Source organism: Ascidiella aspersa, chromosome 3 (assembly GCF_963924565.1).
Source record: "Ascidiella aspersa chromosome 3, kaAscAspe10.2, whole genome shotgun sequence".
NCBI classification, from domain to species: domain Eukaryota; kingdom Metazoa; phylum Chordata; class Ascidiacea; order Phlebobranchia; family Ascidiidae; genus Ascidiella; species Ascidiella aspersa.
This window is the reverse complement of record NC_139449.1, coordinates 6,220,795-6,243,058: the sequence shown is the minus strand read 5'-3', so window position 1 is coordinate 6,243,058 and position 22,264 is coordinate 6,220,795. Positions and strand designations below refer to the sequence as shown.

Below are 22,264 nucleotides of genomic sequence, written 5' to 3'. Positions count from 1 at the left end.
TTTGCAGTATAAAGTTTGGGTTCGACGGACAGAAGTAAACTAAATATGGCGGTAAGACTTTTTTTCAAAGCATTTACTTAAGTAATCGTAATTGACTGCTGGAATATAGAAGAGAAACTCTAAACTGAGTAAAATTTCCAGGCATATTTTTCAAAAAAGCTTCATGAACTATTTTCATTGTTGTTTAATGTCCTTTCAATGGGCTTTACAGACTATAATTCATCTGACTTTTACTTTGCTTCCATTAAATGTCTGTTTCAAAACCTAGATATAATACCTCTGCCACAAGTAAGTATGCGTATAAGGCTAATTGAACAGTAGAAAAAAAGTAACCTAAAGTGAAACTTTCGTTTATGTTTTCCGGATATAGAATGGATGAAGTTTCACAAACTCTTTAACTATACCATACTTATATATGTCTATTTGACTGTTTGAATAATATAAGAGCATTTTTACGTTGGCTGGCCAGAAGTGAAATCTTCAGGCGTACTTTTCATAAAACACCCGAAACTGCTGCGTTCATAAGTGATTTAGTTTCATGAGCTTGATACAATTGTCCTGCTTTGCTATTCAATAGTCGCGTTACAGCCATTGAAGGATATATGGCAGTTTCATAAGCCTGTCCATCAATAATTACAGTCGCATACTTGCATATGCGTATTTGAATTTGAAATGCTAGTAAACAACTGTAGCCGATCTTTGCTAGCCTTTAAAACAAACTCCTGGTTAACATTTTTGGAAAGCTTGCTAAACTGCTTGATACTGCTTTATGTGCTTGACACCCCAATTTATCTTGTAACAGTTCGCCTTCGAATTAGTTCCGCGTTACCAAGTTTGGCCGATGTATTGCAATTTCAGCAACGCAGTCAAACTTCCGCACTTAAATATAGTGGATCGTTGAAATTTTAAGAATTAACTTTTTTGTTTTCGGCATGTTTTATTAAAAAAATGATTTCTAAACTGTTTTATTTTATATTTTATAGGCTTTTTTGCACTTAATACTCCAATTATTATTATTACATAATCACCTATGTCCTGAAATCAGTTTCACGATGCAAAGTTTAGCATATGAATTGCATTTTGACAAACCCTGGCAACAATAATTACACTCTTGCACTTAAACAGTGGGGTTTGATTGCTTGAATAATGGAAGAGAAATTGAAGGCGCACTAGCTAGAGCCACAAGTGAAATTTTTTGGGCAAATGTTCTAATAAAGCGTTCAAAACTGTGCATTACCGACTGCATTTTCTTTTGACACACTATGCTTTTCACTTATGTTGAAACAACTTTGCGTAACAATTAGTTTTGCGTTACAAAGTTTTGACAAAACTTGTCATCAAATCAGCTATTAAATTTTCGTAATTGTTCTTGAAAAATAGAAAAATTATATGTTGGCTAGTCATTAGCAAACTTCCCGAAACAATATCTAGAAAGTTTATTACAGTTCGTCAAAAGCTTTCATGCGCTCAACATACACACACAGTCATCTTGCCGTACCTTCACCTTTAAATTAGTTTCGCGTTACACAGTAGGCTATAGTAGCACTTAACAGTGCCGCTGCCTTCGCTAGTTGCCAATGGTTTTGCAGACCGCAGATCGAATTTCCCACTTTTATCCCTTTTTCGCTCCCTTCGGTCACAAGGTTTTCAGGCGTCTGGAGTCTAGACTGGTCACGTAACAAAACAGGTAAATCCCCTTCGAGAAACGGATAAACGCAGTTTCTATTTTCTGTTTTTGTATGAGACGGTGCTATCAAAGTGAGTTACCTATTCGTCCCAAAACGAATTTATATACTTCTCTTGTCCATGTCATGGTTCTTCAATTTAGTTATAAATAAAAAAGTTAACTTTGTCACTGATGATATATTAAATGCGGAGTGGTCGCAGTTAAGGAAGTCACAAACCGTAAGAAAAACTTATGACGTTGCAGGAAAATATCGTTTATACAAACAGTAATATTGCAGAAAAATATCATAATAAAGAAAGACCATACATCTTCATAGGCCCTACTATACTAATCAATGAACTTTAAATTGAAAAAAAAACACAGTTTGCTTGAGTTACACAAGAGTTAGTCGGAGTTTTTGTAAACGCGAGCGCAGCGGAATAACAGTTTTTAAGCCAAAATAAATCCAATGTTTTAAATACCCAATACCCAATTTTCATTTCTTTTCAACCAACATTTTTTTCTTCAGGATTAAAATGGGCTACATCCTTTAAGCGAAGGAAGAAAGAATTGCGCTACAAACAAGCAGGTGACCATATAGGACGAAATGCAACCGTAAAAGCGCTAAGCATTTCGCAGGAATTTTAATCAACTTGATAAATCAGTAGAAACATGCTAATAAAATTACGTAATAGGCTATAAGGCACAAACAATACAATTAAGAAATGTAAATACAACAAGAAAGCAAACAAACGTGAAAAAAATGCTTTTATTAATCGATTGCTGTTATTATAGAAAAATACAAAAATGTTTACACCAGAAACTTGGAGCTGAGTTAAAAGCAAAACCAAAATGCCTATACTAAAAATCAGAAAAAAAAAACATTCTAAGCAACAAAAGTGTTTTCTCCGACTGGTAAACCCTGTATGGTAATGATAAAGTGAACGACTTGCATTAAGTGCACTTAAGTCATTGTTTTTAAATGACCTTATCTGTCTTAAGCCTTTTGAACCAATGCCTTCAATTGGAGCTATTTATCGCAATTTGTTCCCGTAAAACTATTAGCTGTTTTTACGTGTATAACCAATCTGATAATGAGCAATAACTTTCTAGTTGAGTTATTGCTCATTATCAGACGTGTTTTACAATGGTAAAAGTTTAACACGTTTTTTTTTTTAAATCGGTGATTTGACTTGGAGTTGACTTGCTACAATTATGACTTAACTGGGACTTTCCTTGGGCAACCGACGACTTGGAATGGGACTTGACTTGTTATTTATTCGACAAAACTTGACGTGAAATTCAGGTAACTTACGAGTGACGCGACTGGGACTTGACTTGTTTACAAAAGTGCTTCACGCAAAAATCTTTAATTTCACCAAAATTAAATCAAAAAAATATCCTTTAGAGAGACTTTTGGCGAAATTCTTGGTTTAAACATTTCGAACTGCCAAAGTTGGCCTTATTTGTGCATCAAGATAAGTTTAGTAGACATTAAATTATTAGAAATAAAATCAAGACAAGATAAGAACACAACTTAAAATTAAGAAAGTTTCCTAAGTATGCAGATTCGTACTTTTTTCTGAAACATTATAAAAATAAGAACAAATCTTGCAATAGGCACGGAATGGCAAACACTGGATTTAGTAACCCCTAGAGCAATAGTCGGCAAACTGTGGGCCGCAGAGCCATTTTTATTGGGCCGCGAGTTACTTTTGAATAGCTAAGTGTAATCGTGTAGTTGTGGGCTGCGTGATAGCTTTGTTGCACTTTATTTTAAAAGTTCGTGTGGCTTAGAATTTTACTATTGTCTCAGCGTGTTTTAAAACCTCGTGCCAAATGTGAATCTGAGAGCTTGTCGAACTATATTTTTTGCCCCTTTAACTATATGTTTTTAGCGCTTCGCGCGTATATTTTTCGTTTTATGGTATGCTTTACATTATGTCATGGCAGTGTTTTGATCATGTAATATATCACCCTAAAAACAAATATCCCGATCCCGCCACTGTTTTCGTAGTGGTTATAGGAATATACGTAAGGGGCATTTAATAGCTCATAAAAGAGTACTTTGGGTCGCGACAAAAAAAAATTTGCCGACCACTTCCCTAGAGCCTCGCCAAGATAGAAATCGAACATGGATCGTCGTAGATGGGGCCGGGTAAGGCGTAGACAGCGTGTTCCTGCTTTCCCGGTTGGGCCCTGCTCCTCACTGTACGCGCGTACCTGTCCCTGTTACGCGGTGCCGTGTCACTGACGAGATTTCCCCCTCCGGGTAGTTTCCCGGCCTGGTCGGCCTGCATCTGGCCGGAGAAGCTCATGTTGGTGTATTGCTCCCCAGAATGACCCGGGGAGTCTGGGTTTGGGTTGGGGTCCTTTTTCGGGGCCAGGTACACGTCGGTGCCTGCGAATTTATTTGTCGGTATTATTTAAAAAAAAAAAGACTTGATGTCCAAGTCATGTAAAATTTGTAAAAGTCCTAATCTAAGTCATGGTCATAGTAAGTCAAGTCATTTTAACATTAAAATATAATGTTAAACATTTAAAATAAGTAAACTCGCCCGATGCAGAACATTACTTGGGATTGTAAACAACAAATGAGAAAGATTTAGCGACTAACCGCTTACGTGCAAAAATTTAGGTAAATAACCCAATAATAACAAAATATTTTTAATGAGAACACATAGGCTAATGCCAAGTCATTTACATTCATGCGGTAAATCGTAATCAATTTACTTGTTCCTAAGACTTATTTTAAGTCAAGTCGTTTTACAGTAAAGAAGGCAAGTCAATTCATGTGACAACAGAGACTTTGGTGCAAAAGTCGATTCATTGAATTAATTCATTACCTCCTTGGTATTTTTCTTTTACTTTGTCGCTTTTTTTTTAACTAATGAACTCTAAATCCAAATCTGAGTGTGAATCTGACCAACGGACTACGAAAAACACACAAATAAAAGTCCTAGTTAGAAATCAATTTTTCTATGAGATAGATTGCTGACAATATTAACCCTATTAGAAAAAAGAATGTTTATTGTACAGTGCTTTTAATCATTTCTTTAGATGCTACTTGTTTATAGATCGAAACTAAAGTAGAAACATTTACCCGTTGTGTCTACCGCCAATTGTTTTAAGACGTAGACATCTTCCTGCTTTTCCGGCTGGGCCCTGCTCCTCACCGTACGCGCGTACCTGTCACTGTTACGCGGTGCCGTGTCACTGACGAGATTTCCCCCTCTGGGTAGTTTCCCGGCCTGGTCGGCCTGCATCTGGCCGGAGAAGCTCATGTTGGTGTATTGCTCCCCAGAATGACCCAGGGAGTCTGGGTTTAGGTTGGGGTCCTTTTTCGGGGCCAGGTAAACGTCGGTGCCTGCGAATGTATTTGTCGGTATTATTTTCATTTAAAAAAAAGACTTTATGTCCAAGTTATGTAAAATTTGTAAAATACCTAGTCTAAGTCATGGTCATAGTAAGTCAAGTCATTTTAACATTAAAATATAATGTTAAACATTTAAAATAAGTAAACTCGCCTGATGCAGAACATTACTTGGGATTGTAAACAACAAATGAGGAAGATTTAGCGACTAACCGCTTACGTGAAAAATTTAGGTAAATAACCCAATGATAACAAAATATTTTCCATGAGAACACATAGGCTAATGCCAAGTCATTTACATTCATGCGGTAAATCGTAATCAATTTACTTGTTCCTAAGACTTATTTTAAGTCAAGTCGTTTTACAGTAAAGAAGGCAAGTCAATTCATGTGACAACAGAGACTTTGGTGCAAAAGTCGATTCATTGACTTAATTCATTACTTCCCTGGTATTTTCCTTTTACTTTGTCGCTTTTTTTAACTAATGAACTCTAAATCCAATTTTTTTCTACGGGATAGTTTGCTGACAATATTAACCCTATTAGAAAAAAAACTGTTTATTGTACAGTATGCTTTTAATCATTTGTTTAGATGCTACTTGTTTATTGTTTAAAACTAAAGTAGAAACATTATACCGTTGTGCCTACCGCCAATTGTTGTTTATATTTTCTGCGATTTTTATCTACGAGACATGTTTTTCTTTACCAGTTAGTTTTGTTCTTTTGAGTAACCCGCCATTATTTGATTCAGGTTCGGAAGCACTTTGTGGAACCGCCTTCTTGTGGCAACACGAGCAGATGGCGTTTCTGTTTAACAAATTTTAAATTATGTGCTTCACTCAAATTGCGACAACTCGATAAACGTTAAAAATACCAAACTATACCTTTTGACAATACAGACAACTATCAAAATTAGTATGAGTAATCCACCAGCACCCGATCCGATGTAGATATACAATGTCAGTTGATTTAGATTCCAAAAGTTGTTTGTAGAAACTAACAAAAAGATTAACGTTTAAAGCTAAGACCGTTTGTAATTTAATCTAATTAGAATTCGCTATTTCTAATATAATTTGAGAAACGAATGCTCTATGTTCAAATTCTAATTCTAATCTAATTTGACAAAACTAATATGTTCTAGTTTTAAACCAAATTAAAAAAATACTAATGTGGTCTTATTCTTATTCCAATGTAATTCAAATAACTTATATAAACTGATTTTATAATTTGAATTTAAGTTTTGAACAGCTAAAATAAATCTAGTTATCCAAGCCTGATCTAGCCAATTTACTTGGCCGCGAGCAATTTCCAATCAAAGGTATTGCGATATCATGGCAACGTGCAGTAGAAGGGTGAAACCAAACTCGGATGTTTTGCCCTTCTTCTAGCGCCACCTCGTGAGTGATTAGGCCGGAAACATTCAGCGGAATCTCGGAAAAATTGTGGCGACCATCTTTTGTCTGGTTTATGGTCAGCTTAAATGCAAAGTACACCGAATTTAGAAATAAAAAGAGGTTTAAACGGAAACTTTAATTGGGAATTTAAAATGAAAGCATGTATACTTAACAATAAGCAATTAGAACATATTGGTGGCCTTGAAAGGCAGCCGTATGAACAATTGACTTCAAAGTACCATAATTATTGCAGATAATTTAGGACTATTAAAAAAAACTTTTTTTATAACTTGAATACTTAACAAACACAAATCCTAAATAAAAAGAGAATTTTAAATCAAACTTTCTCTAAAGTGGGTTACTAAATAAAACACACTTATGTAAGACGTTAAGTTTTTGATTAATGCTGTTTTAGCTTGCGGCACAGTCAAAAATGAAAACAGACTCCCTGGTATGTTCAACAGAATAACTAGTAATAATTTAAAAATCGCCTTTACATTGCAAGACAATAGGTGAATGTTTTAATACCCGATAACAAGTGAATATTTCGGTTAGGTTGTATGCTTACCGAATGTATATTTATTATATCAGTAGGTTTTGATTTCACGCAAAATATTGAGAATCTCTCGAAGCACACTAGAAGAATCATTTGGTTTATAGATATAATCGTTGTGTTACGTATAGAAATGCAAAAAAATGGCACTATAGTTTACCAGTAGCCGCGTTTACGACGGCTTCGTGACCCTACAATACAGTTACAACGTGGTGCAAAATGAACCGCGGTCAAGCCACTGTGATTGTGCGAAGTGGCAGATTTTGTAGCACATAACAAACCTTGGCACTCAAAATGAGAGCCAATGTCGAGTTTGGCGTCGTAATCTCAATCTTGCACACTTTGCTGTTCATGGACAGTCGCGCTACAACCTTGCCGAAAAGGCTCGACGTAGATCCAGTTATCGAGGCAGCTTCGGGTAAAGCACCGAGTGCAGGAAACAATTGGATCTGCACAATGAGATGACGTAATAATGTTGCTTGAAGCTCAGACGCCTGGACTCTACTGGTGGGTGTTGGGATTTAAATAATAGACACAGTCTTATTGGGAAATTGTCAGAAAGCGGGTTTAAGCATCGAAAACCAACCTTTTTTTAAAAACATAAATGACAGCTCAAATGTTAAAATGTATTTCCATATGGTTTGATGATTTGTTTTGGTGACACAGCGCTAAAACATACACTGACAATAGATCAATTCGAAAGCCGCAGCAACACCTTATGCAGAATAGTTACTGTGAATCGAAATACAAATGTGGACTTTCGAAGTATTTTAGGCTTAAACTAAGTGTTTTATAGTGAATCTGTAAAAACAAGTAAAAGGAATAAGTGTTAGACTACTGTATTTATGTAATTTTAAATTTTGTTGGTACCTTTTAGGTTATTTAGCCACAAACAAAATGCCTGAGCATCGGACTATGGTTTACTTCGCTTCATCTATATAGTTTTAAACTTTTTCGATCAAGTATCGAACGCCACCATTGTTCGCAAATCCATGACAAAAACGCAAAAAATATATTTTTTTTCACTTTTGGCTGAAATACAACGCCTATACTCGTAAATGTTATCGCCGAACTTGCAAAAACTTACCATAACACAAACAAATAAATGTCAAAGTTTAAAAACCTGAGTAAAACCCGAATCAGACATTTTGTTAAAAGAATATCTATTTCGGCTATACTGGCATCGTTGGTTCCTATAAGTAAAGTAAAAAATGAAAGTCAAAAATTTTTAAAAGCAGTTTAGATAGCTATATTGACGATGCCATTATAGGCGAAATATATATTCCTTCAACAAAATATCTGATGCTGGTTTTTCTCAGCATTTTTAACTTTGAGTTTTAGTTGTTTATATACGCGTCAGCGCAACACTGATCGACAAGAAAAAACCTGCTGCCCATGGTTTTTAATTCCAGAAAGATACGCCCTTTTAATACTTACCATAATACGGTACCGTTCTTTGACTGGCAGCTTGTCAAGAGTGGCCGAATACTGATGACCGGGCAGGGCTTTTTGGCTGAACCTTCGAACGATGGTCACTGAACCGTCTGCGTTCTGTGCCGTCAGTTGGAAGTCAAAGTCCCTTGTGTATTTTAACTGATCGAACCACTTCACGACGATTTTGTCTCGATGGCAGTCGCTTGCCATCGTAAAGCGAACCACTGAAGTATTTTTAGAGTGGGTTTAGTAAAGTTCTGCCCCTTTACATTTGCATAGGTGTTGGGTTGAAGCCGTTAGTCGATCATGGTAGTGAATATTATAAGGGTTGGTCAAGATAAATTAAACAAAATCAAGTACTTTTATCGTGTACTTTCAACACGTCAAGCGTTAGGCTGGTAAAAACGGAATTATTTTCGCCAGTGTAAAGGGTCATATTTGCAATATTGACATTATATTTATCCATGATATACTTTGCATTTATTTTATTCAAGATATTATTGGCACTGTTGTAATGACTTAACTGAAGTATTTTAGAGTAGATTTAGTAAATTTTTGCACATTTACAGTTGCAAAAGCGATGGGATGAAACTGTTAGTTAATCATGACAGAGTATTTTACAAGGGTTGGTAAAGACAAATAAGCAAAACCGTGTACTTTCTACAGCGACTTACTTGAAAATGTGCACAGAACCGGGCGAGAATCATTGCACTCGGTTGAAGTCAAACTGGAGTTGTCATAAGACAGACAAGACGCATTTCCAACAGTATCATTGCCGAGACCTAACAATAAATACAAGGTTGCTACGCATTGTACATGGTAAAGCTTATATATTTACTTAAATCTAGTGCAGGGGTCGGGAACCTTTTTAGCTAAGGGAGCCATACAAGCCAAATGTTCGTGGTTGAATTTACATGAGAGCCCTGTAATATTTACCTGACATCTAGTTATAGGCAATAGTAAGTTGAGCAGGGCCGTTTATTTTGTTCTAATTTAAAGGACAGAACATTCTATGCACCAAAAATGAATTAGCTTAGTTTGCGCAACTTTGATTACGGGGTTCCGTTGAAAGAATAGGACTATTTGGATACTAAGAGATTCCTACAAACAGATTTACGCGAAGCGCAAAAAAGTTGCTATTATGTGTGTTAAAAAAGGAAAAATACAGTAAAGTTAGGAAAGCGGCCGCGTGTCGTTTTATTTGTTATCATGCTGAGAAATGATAGCTTACATTTTTCTTCAGGCAAGGTTCTTTCATTAAAAGAGGCAGACAGCGCCACAAAAAGGGCCTTATATGGTCTGATCTAGTGTAAACCGTTTCGCCAAACTCTATGCCTTATGGCCTTACCGGAGTAAGTAGGCTGTATCCAAAACTGTGTGGAAGGCGTGGTAATGTTCGACCTGCCATTTGCAAATGCAGCCAACGGCAAACCTCCGCCTAAAGTCTCGCAAAACGCCTTTGCCGATGTGAAGTTCCTCTGTGTTTTGTAGTCTACGTAGTATTGCTTGTTGTGGAGCGCCAAAGCTGTAAGACGCATACAAAATGTTTTAATCGGCACCTTTTCGGACCGTGCTAATTGAAGTGGCCCGTGCCAGGGGCTGTTAAGAATTTTTATTCGAGGCCATGAACAACTTTTTGTCAGAGATGTCGTCAAACTTTCCCTCATTACGTAAAGCCTCAATGCAAACTTAACATGATTTCGCAAATTTACATCTAAACGTGGCGTCATACCCTTAAAAGGACCACGCGGTTCGTTTATATTGTTAAACTTTTAGTTTTTAGAGATGCTAATTTCGATACAAAAGCTACATTACAGTTTCCAATTTACAAAAACAAACAAAAACTCCATTCTATCGTTTAAGGTGCAAAAACTATTTTCGAGGGGTTGTGATAAAACGCAAGGCCCCTTTGGGTAAACAATATTATAAAATAATGGCCATTCTTTAAGAACTGGCGAAGCACCAAACGTATTACATTTGCGCAGGTAAAATAAAAAAAAAATTGTCGCAGTTGGCCTCGATATAGTTGGAATCTGATTGTTGTTAACCAAACCCCGCTTTAAACCAATATTCGTAAAGGTCTTTAGGGGGGTTTAAACAGTTTAAGGCCGATTATTTCTATACGCACCGGTTTCCATTCCAAAGTGCATACAAAACACTTGTACGTCGGACAACTTGCACATGTATAGATATGTGTTAATAGCTTGCAGATAAAATTAGCAAAGTAAAGCATACTCCGGCTTCACCTTGGTATACTGTTCTTATAAACCCTTACTTCCTTAAAACTCATCATTTCCTTAAACAAACACGCCCTAAATTGTTACACATAATTTTTATATAGACAGGTTGTATTGCAAATCACTTGTTTGCAGCATTCCAAAACAGTCACCCATTTTTTTACCATGAGCGGACATGATTTTGTTCAATACAACTGCATTTTTTTGACAATAACTGTTTTTGAAATATGAAGCTAAAGATCCGGAGTATTACAGCCCTATTTAAATTACATTTTTTGCCAACCTTAGCCGGTTAAATTTTAAGCAGATTTAGCAAGTTTTTCAGACTCCATCTTAAAATTGCAGTTCGTGCCAAGTTGATCTATTTAATGCAACTTGTTTGCGCTTTGCGCAAATCTACAAGGACTTTGCAATATTTCTAATACATGTTATCTAACACTCCTTCAAATTGAAAAAAGAATTACATAAGTGTACATCATGTTTTTGGGCTTTACGCAAACGGATTGCGTCTAATTCGTTGAATATGTAGACTAGGAAAAGGGACTTTTAAAGATTGCAGAAATCGTGATGCCATGTCACAAAATTACGTCATCTCTAAAAAAAGTAATCAATTCGTTTATAACTATAGGCAGACCTTTTTTCAATCATTGGCTTTGATTATTTACCGACGAATATAACACAATAGTTGTAGTTATCAGGTGCATTCAATTCTACATTACAAAACATCACATCTCCTATCGGATTATTATTTAAGTCCGCTTTAACGTTTGTTCGCTTTGCTTCAACATAAACCAACCTTCATTGATATACAGCGTGTTAGTTCTGGTGGTACCGGCCTGGTTTTTCGCCCAGCACTTCACGGTTGCGTTTCCGCCGAAGATTTGGGCTCCGGCCAACGACAGCTGTGACGTCACTACGCTGTCACGCCTGTGATTGATGACGTAGGTCGGTGACGTGGCGTTGTTGTCGGGCACGGGTCGGTCGTTGATGCTCCAGTACAAGGCAGTGGATCGGTCGGCCGCGAAAGTGCAGTTAAACATTTGGGTTTGGCTGAAAATACTTCCTTGTTTCGATGTCGCGTTGATAAACCTCGGCTGAACTGAAGAACGCATATTTATTTGCACAAACTCTTTTCATACCTTTCCGTTGTGCGGCATTTTAATAGTAGGAGGTGAAGTTTAAGTTAGGACGACTCTGCCTGCTTTACATAGTTTGAGAACAGTTCGGTTGGTACGTGTTTTTTCTTTTTAAAAGCATGTTTGTCTATACCTGTATGTTTAGCGTTTAAGTGCGTGCTGGAAGTTCACATTTGAATTATTTTTTGTAATGTTATGATGTGTCGATACACTATATAAAAATTGACCCTTCTCAAATACCAGAACTGCAAATGAAGCCCATATCATAATATTGTCTGTCATCTGATGAAAAATGTGCATTCTAACGTCCAAGCTTGCTTGCATGCCTATTTGTATTACGACTATAGGTTATTGTAGTTAAATTTATAAAAAAAAATAACCGCAGCACATAGTGTGAGAAATCAATGCTTTATACAGCAATTTGGATTCGCAGAAATACACCAAACAGTTCACCCTTACTCCATTTAGGGATGCCCGAAACTTGAAATTTTGTTACGATACTGATAACCGATATTTTTGATAAAATGTATCGCAATACGCTTCGATACCAAAAAACGTCATTACTATACTCAAATTACTAATTAATAATATGGATGCAATTGATACCTATAAAGGTATAGTTTATTCCACGTTGTTGGTCCAAATTTTATTTTTTAGCGGTAATGAGTTTAGTTACGTCCAGCCGTCAACCTACTATTTTTTGATACTGCGTTTGATCGGAAAACCATGACTGTTATTCTTATATAAATTTTGTATCGGATATTTAGCGATACCACCCTAGTATCGGACGAAAACCGAAAATGTCAGTTGGCACCCCAAAGCCATGTACTATAAATGGCTTGCTTGTTTGCCTATTTTGTATTAAGATTAGTTATTTTACCCAAATTATTAAAATTAAATGTTCTGTGCCACACTTCAAAATCTACACCACACAGTGAGAAAACCCTGCAATACTGCAATTTGAGAATGATGTAAACAAGTCATTTTAAAATGAATTTAAGTCCAAGTTAAGTTTTAAAAAAAATAACAAGTCAAGTTCCAGCCAAGTTATTATGAGAGCAAGTCATATCATTGACATACAAGGAAACTTTTGAAGTATTAAAATAGGTACTCGTCAAATTAAAGCAACAGATTAATTAAAAAAATAACACAAACGCAATATTCAGCAATAAAAGTGTTTGACGTGCAAAGCTTGCTATAAATTTTAATGAAAAACACTTAATTTAATTCCAAGTTATATGATAAAATGATTTAAGTACAAGTCAAGTCATTTGTCCAAAAGATTTATGTCAAGTCAAGTCATTTTGGTCAAAGAGCTTAAGTCAAGTCAAGTTCTTTCGGTCAAAGGACTTAAGTCAAGTCAATTCATTTGAAAACAGTGACTTAAGTGCACTGAAGTCAAGTCAATGACTTAAGTCATTACAACACTGCAATTTGGGATAGACATCGATAAGCTAAACCAAACAATTTACCTTACTCGGTTCATGGTTCCGCGGCAAGTATTTTAGAAATTTTTCGGAAAAGTCAGCATGCAACATTGACAAATTCGTCCATATTTTATTTTAGTCAAGTCAAACTCCAAGGTAATCTTGCAGATAGTTCCTAATTGGTATATTCTGTACCTGTGATGGTTAGCGTTTTTTGCAGGGAGGTCTGAACTTGGTTACTGACTGTGTTACTGGCGTGGCAAACGTAGATACCGGCCTGGTCCGATTTGACTTGAGAAAAACACAGGATCGCCAACACATGAAATTGCGACGCATTGCGCTTCTTCTCATAAACGCTACCGCTTACGCTCTTGGAGTTTCTGCAACAAAATTCAGGTCAGTTGTATCTAACATGGGGTCGCAAACGAAAATAGAACACCGAAATTTGAGCTCGTTTTTTAATCGAAGGAAAAATGTTTGTAACTTATCGTTTTATGTTTAGCAGGGTTGTAAGAAATACATTTCAAAATAAAAATCCAGTTAGTCATGATTTTCAACAAATTAAGTCAGTTCAAGTCATAGTCGTTACTTACCTACGTTAAGTAACTGACTCAGTTTTACCCAAGCAAGTCACTTACAAGATAAATCATTAAAATTTAAATTAAATGTGGTAAACAAAAAAAAAAATATGGACTCGTTATATAACTACCACTTTAAAAAACCAAAATCAAACCGGTTTACGCAAAAAAAATTACATGTCAACTTTATAATCAACGAAAACCTAAGTCCAGTTAAGTCAATTGCAAACAATGACTTAAGTGAAATTAGAAAATTCATTTTACATTGACATATTGTTTACTTTTTCATTTTCATAAATGTGTGACAACATACAGTGCTGTGTGAGGTGAGGTAATGGCATTTAAATTATACTAGCACTGTTTTCTTATACTTTTTGTTATACTATAGACTAAATTTGGCCGTTTGGGCAAATAAAATCGCTAGTTTTTTTACAAGAGAAAAAAGTTTAAAAGAACATCGACATATCAGTGTACTTTGCTGCTTGTTGTAGACTCGCTTCTTAACTGTTAGGAAACGGATAAAACGAGAAAAGTTTTGGGGACTTGACCCTTTTGTATCAATTTGCTATGTTTTTGAGTCTGCGATATTTCGGCGGTAAAAACTTGTGTTTCTCAAAATTGGAAAAAATTGTCCGACTGCTGAACCTTTAATAGGCAAGTGATTCTATTTGTTCCTCTCTATAATATTTTTGTTGTCCTTTGATAAGAATAACGTAGTTCACCAACTTTACCTTGTCCAGTATAGGCTGGGAAGAGGATGCCCGGAAGACGCACAGGTGACATTGAACATTTGTAGCTCCTTGACTGCAACGGCTTGTTTCGATAGCGATATGTTGGCTTCCGCTGTAACAAAATTCCCTTTAAATTGGCCACAATAGAGTAGTTCAAACGAAATGCCGCACGATGAAGTACTTTAAAGGTGTAGAACATAACATTTTGGACATCGTGCCGACCAGGTAAGCCAGGCTGTTAAAAATTTGCTTAAATCATACGGAGTTCAGACGAACAAAGAAAAATTATGTCGAACGTGTTTGATGTGGTGGGGTTAGTAATAACAAAATCGCATCTCCTAATATAAGGCTACTCAATGTACCCTAATGTATAGCATCAAGAAGCCCATCTTTTTCCTTAACCATAGCACAACCAACAATTAAACTCAGCCAAACTCGAAAAGTTTACCTTTGCCTAAACAAAGATCATAAAAGCTTTCAAAGAAAACATCCTTATAAGTAAGTACAACTACAATAACCTAAACCTAAACTGAAACCGAAATCTATCGCTAAGCGATTCCATTTAAAAAAGACAGCCACCTAACTTATGTTTGTTATGTACAACCTTGCACTCTGAATGTGGCGTGAACGGTGTAAATAGGCTTGATGTTGCTTGCTGTGCATTTGTAATCTCCTAGCTGGCCGAGGCCTTTCGCGTCAATGTGTAGAGTGGCCCTTCTACGAAAGTTCCCGTCCAATGAACTCACTTGGTAAACGGCTTCAGTCGTCGACGTTCCAACGGAAATTGAGTTTCTGGATAAAATAGGCAAGGTGCTTTGAAATAATTTTTACACTAAAACGCTTTACACTAAAACGCACTTGCATATTATTGCCTAAAGGGTACGCCTTTATGGAAGTTATCCTGGTCAAACACTAAATATGATTCGAAACACATACCGGCAGACTTGGACAACTAGATTTTTATTGAAATTAGAGCATTTCAGTTTTTTTTTCAAATTAGATTACAATTAGAATTAGATCGTTTTTAATTTTTTCCAATTAGATTTGAGTAAGAATTGCGGAATGTCTAAAAAATCAAATTTCAACTAGAATCACATTTCATTATTTTGTATTTAATCTCAATTTATTCTTGTAAGAGCGTGTATGGTAAATAGGACTGTGTTAATATTATGCCGTTTTATGCTTTTAAGACATTAGAAATTACATACAAGCCGTTCAAACCCAACAGTTTTAATTGACATTCCGAATTAGATTTAAACTAGAATTCGAGCAAACAAGCAATTCACAAATTAGATTAGAATTAGGATTAGAATTAGAATTAGTCGTATTTTGCTCTAATTCATTGAATTAGAAAACTAGAATTATCTAGTTGTTTAAGTCTGCAAACGGGATGCCAAGTGACAGTATCGCTACCCTTTCGATAAGCTGATATCGGTAATATACGACAATGGTTTAGTTAAAATTAGAGAAAAGCCCAGGTTTCTAACCTGTGGGTAATAGCCCTCAAAAAGGTATTCGAAAATCATTTGACATATTATACTTCTGAATACAAAGGAAATTTTGGCGCTTAGGTAAAAATTTTAGGTGTTCCTTGTAAGCAAGTCAATGCGCAATTGCAGTGTGTTATTGATATATTTACGTGCGTTATGTATCGTTTAATTTATACAATATTTCTTTTAAGTCTTAATGTGGTTATTCCAGAAAGTATTCAACAACTAAATCGTTGTTCCGCAAGTGGCGACATATAAAAAACGAATCTAAAGGTGTAGTACGTACTTAGTCCAACTTGCTGTAGGGGCAGGCCATCCGTTCGACAGACAGTCCACAGAGAATTTTTCGGGAAACGTTGGCACTTTCCACTGAGTTGGTGACAAGGAGATATTTGCGGCAACTGATAATTAAACATAATAATAATTATTTAGATGCAAACTTTACACAAAACTATATTATAAGTATAACTGCAAACGTTAGGTGGTAAACTAAAGTTTTCTATATACTAATATATTTATTGAATAAATATAAAATTCTGGGGTTGTGCTACACATTTTGGAACCATATTTACCAAATGAGTTTAACTGTTTAAAAACACACATTTGAAACTTTAGTATTGTATTTTGTAACTTTGACTTCGAAACTATATTTGTTGGGTTTTCCAAATACTTACCATGTCGCTTTTCATGCAACCCAAAAATAACTATCAAAGGTACCTTGCAATGTGAATTCCTTAGACGTTATAATTCCGAGGTGATTTTCCTCACAATAATACTTTCCCGACAAAATCACTTCGGTGTTTTTGAAGTAAAGCGTTGCTTCGGGCTTTTTCGTGGCATTAAAATGATGAACTTGATAGTAGCGGAGTCCCGAGTTGCTTGTAATTACAGCGCCATTTCTGCACATCAATGACATAAGTTTTTAATATATTCTTAAATGAGAACTTCGCATACAAACATTTGCAGGCCTTTGGTTTTTTTCTTTACGTTTTTAGATATTCATAACGAATATTTTGTTTTGTGTTAGAACAAAACAAAGGATACAGTTTTGCAATATAGTGTTAAATTAGTAGTTTATAAAGCCTTTTGACTTGTTGTTAGCACACACCAAAAATCAAAAAGTATTTGTGGCACGCTTTCAACAAACTACAATATCGTAACTTGGCAATCGTCCTTAATGCACGGCAAGTGGTTTTGTAAATATTATTATATTAATTCAGTTATTTAATAAAGGTATTCATTCAACTCACGTATGCAAATCTATACATGCCCCATTTGTTACACGAAAAAGGTTATTTCCAACATTAAATAAAACTTTCGCGGCACACAAGGGAATCTGTTGTGACACAAAATAAAATCACTGTTATAAATACTTCACCAAAGAATTGTACCACACCATTCTAGTTTGTTTATTTATAAGTAAACAACATAACGTTTTAATATATTTGCTTCGCCTACATTTTTGTAATTGATTAAAACTAGTCTACTGGAACACCTGGCGTTGTATCAGGTTAAGTAGAATATTGTACGTAGTTTAACTCTAACTGTTCTAACTGTTAGGTAGAACACTCTAACTGTAAGACTAATAGCGATGTAACGGCCATGTGAACAATTATAACAGCACTACGCGTGATAATTTAAAGTTTGCTCATCCTTGCTATACAATCTTGTGTTACGCAATCTGCAGATAGTTTTCATTCTAGTTCCTCAGTACAAAACACAGAAGTTATAGCTCGCGGTCACGTGAACACTAAATGTGTATCAAAAACGGCGCTACATGTCAACAACTGAGTTTTTTTATTTTCATAAGATACCTTTATCGTTTTACGAACCTTTTCCAATTAACGTTCTGACTTTTTGGAATTGTGTGGCTGGTGCAAGTAACGCTTGTCGATGCCCGATAATTCGCGGTGATTTCACTGCTGGATAATATCAGATTTGGTTGAACTGAAAAGTAGGAAATAATTATAAAAAAATGTAACTTTTTACTAATTGTCGGGTTTAAACAAACTACAAAATATAATATTAGAAAACCTATAACAAACCATCTCATGGGTTTCTGAATTAATTTGGTTTTCTAACATGGATTTGATTGTACACAAGGCACGAAATATTTGAAACTTATTTAATAGTATTTTTATGATTTGTTCAACAGTATTTAAGAACTACATTAACGTATTTGGAAAATTTTAACCGAAGGTTTCTATTGACCGGTATAGATAAACTGCAAGATGATAAAAAGTAAATTTGTAAAGGAACATTCCATTCATGGTTGGACTGCATAATAAGTATAAAATATGTAACATTTATTAAGAGAAATATTTATTGGTTGATTATCCTTAATTTGGTTCATCAGCATGCTATAGAAAATAGCCTAAAGTGTAAAAACGTTTCATCGGTTTCAATAATTCGAATCAACTTCTGGAGGTAATTTAAAGCTATAGAATAAAATGTTATTCACTTACATAACGCTAGATTTAGTTCAAAACGAAAACTTCAGGAATTTCAAAGCCCATGCAGAAGTAGGTAACATTTTGAACGTTTCGAATAATTTTTTATTCAATTTGTTGAGTTATTCGAAAGGTTAAACATGCTACCCACTTCTCAATGGGCTTTGAAATTCTTGCTATACTTCCTACTTCATCCTCCAACCATTGTGCTCGAGAAAGTACAAATAAAAATGAAACGTTAACCGTTTTTTCGCCACAACGCAAACTGCTAGGCGAAAATTAAACAAAAATGACCCAGAAGAAGATTTCCTGTATATGATATCGAGACGTTGTACATGTAATAAAAAATATTGCCCGGATGAAAGTTTTTTGCAATTGATACGATGCCTGGCAGCCACAGCTTATTCGTTGAAAACTTTGCGGAAAAGAACAAAACCGGCTTACCGACGGTAAGTTGCACGCTAGCTTCAACTGAGCAAGTTCCTGAAACGTTCGTAGCCTTGAACTTGTACGTGCCGTTATGGAAAGCTTTGGCTGCGTCAATCCGGTACGTAATAGTCGATCCCGTGAAGGCACTCAATAGCGTTTCGGCAAAGTTGTTGCCAATCACGGCGACGTTAAGAGGTTCCAGGTAAACCTGGGAGATTGTCCCGGTGAATGACACGCTGCTTTCAACCCTCACTGCTTTCACAGGGTTCACGAACGTCAGAACTCGATCAGCTGCAAGCAAAAGTAGCCTAATTAGTTACTTTAACGATAAGATGCTTTACTGCGGCTGTTGGTCAACTTGTTTTCCGGGCGCAAACTGTTGTTTTTTGGTTGTCGGTTGTATCAGTGATGCTAAATTCGCTTTAAGCCAAAAACTTTTGGCGGCATCGTTCCTATAAAACAACGATATGACATCTTGATCACCCAAGACACGAAAAAGCCAATAGGTAAATGTCAGATTACATTCCGTTTTATAACAGATAGAGCGCATTCATTTTCGCATGATTACCTTATGCCAATTTATAACACAAGGAAGTAACTTTATGAAATTACAAAAAAATTCCACGGCACACTTAAGAGTCTCTCCAGGCACACAATTTGAGAATCACTGCTTTAAACAATCGCGTTTATCTTGCTTTCTACGCCTATCAATGCATTATATTGCCATTTAACGACTATACCCGTAACTACCTCCTCCAAAGTGCCAAATTGCTTAATAAAGGCCTGAACTACTGATGTACCTTTTACTTTTGTTGCTATTATCGTTAGTCATTAAACTTGAATTCATAGAAAAAAGCAACGTTATTTTAAAAAGGTCCACTTACTGATCGATACAGTTCGGAACGTATTGCTTTAGGTAAATTATAATTGTAAATTGCTGAGCAAGGTTGGTGGGTGTACGTAAATTAACCAACATAACTACAAATTACCTAGCTAGGTTTGTGGGTCGAGGTAAATTAAGAAACATAACGCAAATTGCGGAGCTAAGTTGGTGAGTGGAGGTAACTGGGGCTGCGAAGTCAATTTAATACAACTCGTCTTCCACCCCGACGCCGGCCTAGAAAAAAGTCGAGCAGCGAACTTCAGCGAGCCCCGCTTTCAAGTCCTGTATTTCCTCCATCAGTCATTAGGTATGTTGTATATACAACAATTCACTAATAAAGGTGAGAGCTATGAAGTTGTATTAAAACCACTAATTCTACTATAATTGGGAAATAATTAAAATAATATATGCTCGTGGTCCATCAAAAGTATCGAAGGTCTTGTTGGAGAAACCTGTCCTAAAACAAACTTAAAAATACGATTTTTGAAAATAACACATTGCAATGAGAGTTTTGCTATATCTTGCATCGAAAACAACTTTCAAAAAAAGCAAAAGATCTAAACCGTTTTTACGAAAATCGAGAACTGTTTACTTCGTAGACCTTATGGTCATAGACGTACGGTGAGAGTTTCAAGAATCATATTTTCAACGTGCAATGCCTCTGAACAAAATACACAGCCATATACCGCGAGGAAAATCTAAAACACACAGCAGTTGTACCTTGATGTTGACAGACGTAGTGAAAGTTTCCAGAACAGTGGGCGTTTTGCCACTTCCATGTGTAAGTGTACGGTTTGGATACGGAGCGAGTGCCACTAAACACCAAACATGTCCCCGACCCCGACGGTCCGCTTCCAGATTTCCAGCCATTGTAGCCTGGGGTCGACCAACTACTACCTGGAAAATATTATTTGTTTTAAGACGGTTTTCCGCGGTAGTGAAATACGCCGCAATGCGCTTTTTAGTGGTTTCAAAAATGAGCGTGGGCGTCACACAATAGTTTGTTTCGCATTTAAACTGAAATGCCGTAATAAAATGCTTAGCTAATATTGCCCGTAAACTTATGACCCCCTAAAAGTAGTTTACGTGCCCCAAAGGGCCCCACGGTCACAGTTAAAAAAATCTCCTGGCATGAGCATAGCATTAGCCGTTCATCAATAATATGGGGCGGTATTAATTATATGAAAGACCCTCTATACTAGCCAACATTGTACAAAACCTAATTGCTAGAAGCCAACTTGTTGAGTATACGGCAAGTCATTAATGAACAACTGCTAAAATGAGTATAGTGTTATACAGAGTTACTATATAGGTATTAGGTAATCTAGAAACGTTGATTTGGAATCCAGACATTTTAGCATAAATAATTATGTTAGCATAATCCTAATGCGAAACACCACAATTAAAGCAGTATTTTTAAGTGGGAAGACAAATTGATCAATAAATTTGCTAAATTTTAAGATAAAAAAATTCACCACTCCATTAATATAAAAAACTAAAATTTATCGCGGCCCGACGATTAAGAACACCGCGGAGAAAGAAGTGTTTATTCTAATCTAAAGGGTTGAAAATCAGTTTTTCACCCTTCACATACCACCTTGTCCGAATTGCTGTTCTATTTATTCCACCTATAATCTAAGCTTTTTTACCCTTTACATTGAACACCTCATCAGGGCGCTATTTAATTAATTTTACCTTTTCCACGTTTCAGAGTTCACCTCCTCGAAGGTGTGCTACTATCCTCATAATTCTTTTTTACCCAGTAAAAACAGTTTAATTTATGCCAAAATAAATCAGGCAGTTTGTTGTACTGTCCAATTGTTTATTTATTTTTTTAATGGTCGGTCAAAAAAATCTAAACTTTAAACAAACCTAAACCAGGAAGCCAGTTATATTTTTCGGCAAATTAATGGATTCTCTTAGCTTTGCTTTGGTTAATCGTACATTGTGTAATTAATAAAATCAATAATATAAAAACATAAAACCATATAAGTTTGGAAATAAAACCCTAAAAATGTAGCTATTTTAAAAAAAGTATCAAATGGTAAATGTATTTTTAAAACGATAAGAACAACGACCAAACTTTCTTTCATTTTTCTTTTTTTTTTTGCCTCACCTGACAAAGTCGAAAATGTTAATCCATCTTGCCACTGAAATGAATCCCCGACACGTTCGCCGCCGATATAGGCATCTTGAACAAACACGAAGACCATATTTATGAATCACATTCGTTGCCGAGAGATATAAAAGTATGTCTAACTATATGTACTTACAAACTGGGTAATCGGCCGTCCACCCGTTACCCAACTTAGCTGCTACTTGACTGGCAATTTGGTATTGCGTTATATTATTGGGGACCCTTGCCAACACTCCGCCACTTTGCTTACAAGCGGCCTTGGCAAATGCCTGGTTTGTTGCTTTGCTGTTTGAGAGGACAAAGTAGTTCCCCTTGCATACTGTGGCGTCTGCTGTTCAGGAAAAAAAG

General features: G+C 35.9%; 1 protein-coding gene across 1 annotated transcript; it reads right to left on the bottom strand.

Moving 5' to 3' along the window:
- Positions 1–3,771: 3,771 nt before the first annotated feature.
- On the bottom strand, positions 3,772–21,992 carry LOC146158931 (uncharacterized). Its single transcript, XM_083384793.1, has 19 exons — positions 21,896–21,992; positions 20,500–20,676; positions 18,912–19,187; positions 17,850–17,964; positions 16,735–16,916; positions 16,304–16,418; positions 15,132–15,319; positions 14,528–14,639; positions 13,414–13,598; positions 11,452–11,754; positions 9,767–9,943; positions 9,093–9,200; positions 8,422–8,642; positions 7,266–7,433; positions 6,329–6,512; positions 5,922–6,033; positions 5,744–5,844; positions 4,770–5,033; positions 3,772–4,067 (listed from the first exon to the last, which is right to left on the bottom strand). The coding sequence occupies exons 1-19, from the start codon at positions 21,990–21,992 to the stop codon at positions 3,772–3,774; spliced, it is 3,381 nt and encodes a 1,126-aa protein (XP_083240919.1).
- Between the last annotated feature and the right edge of the window lie 272 nt (positions 21,993–22,264).

What these genes read in the sequence shown, in the direction of transcription:
- LOC146158931 (XM_083384793.1), bottom strand. Translation starts at nt 21,992, where the DNA reads ATGGTCTTCGTGTTTGTTCAAGATGCCTATATCGGCGGCGAACGTGTC. An exon ending in CCTACAGCAAGTTGGACTAA is followed by an intron (nt 15,320 to 16,303) that starts GTACGTACTACA and finishes TATTTTATCCAG; the next exon opens with AAACTCAATTTCCGTTGGAA. An exon ending in TGGAAATTGCTCGCGGCCAA is followed by an intron (nt 6,034 to 6,328) that starts GTAAATTGGCTA and finishes TCTTTTTGTTAG; the next exon opens with TTTCTACAAACAACTTTTGG.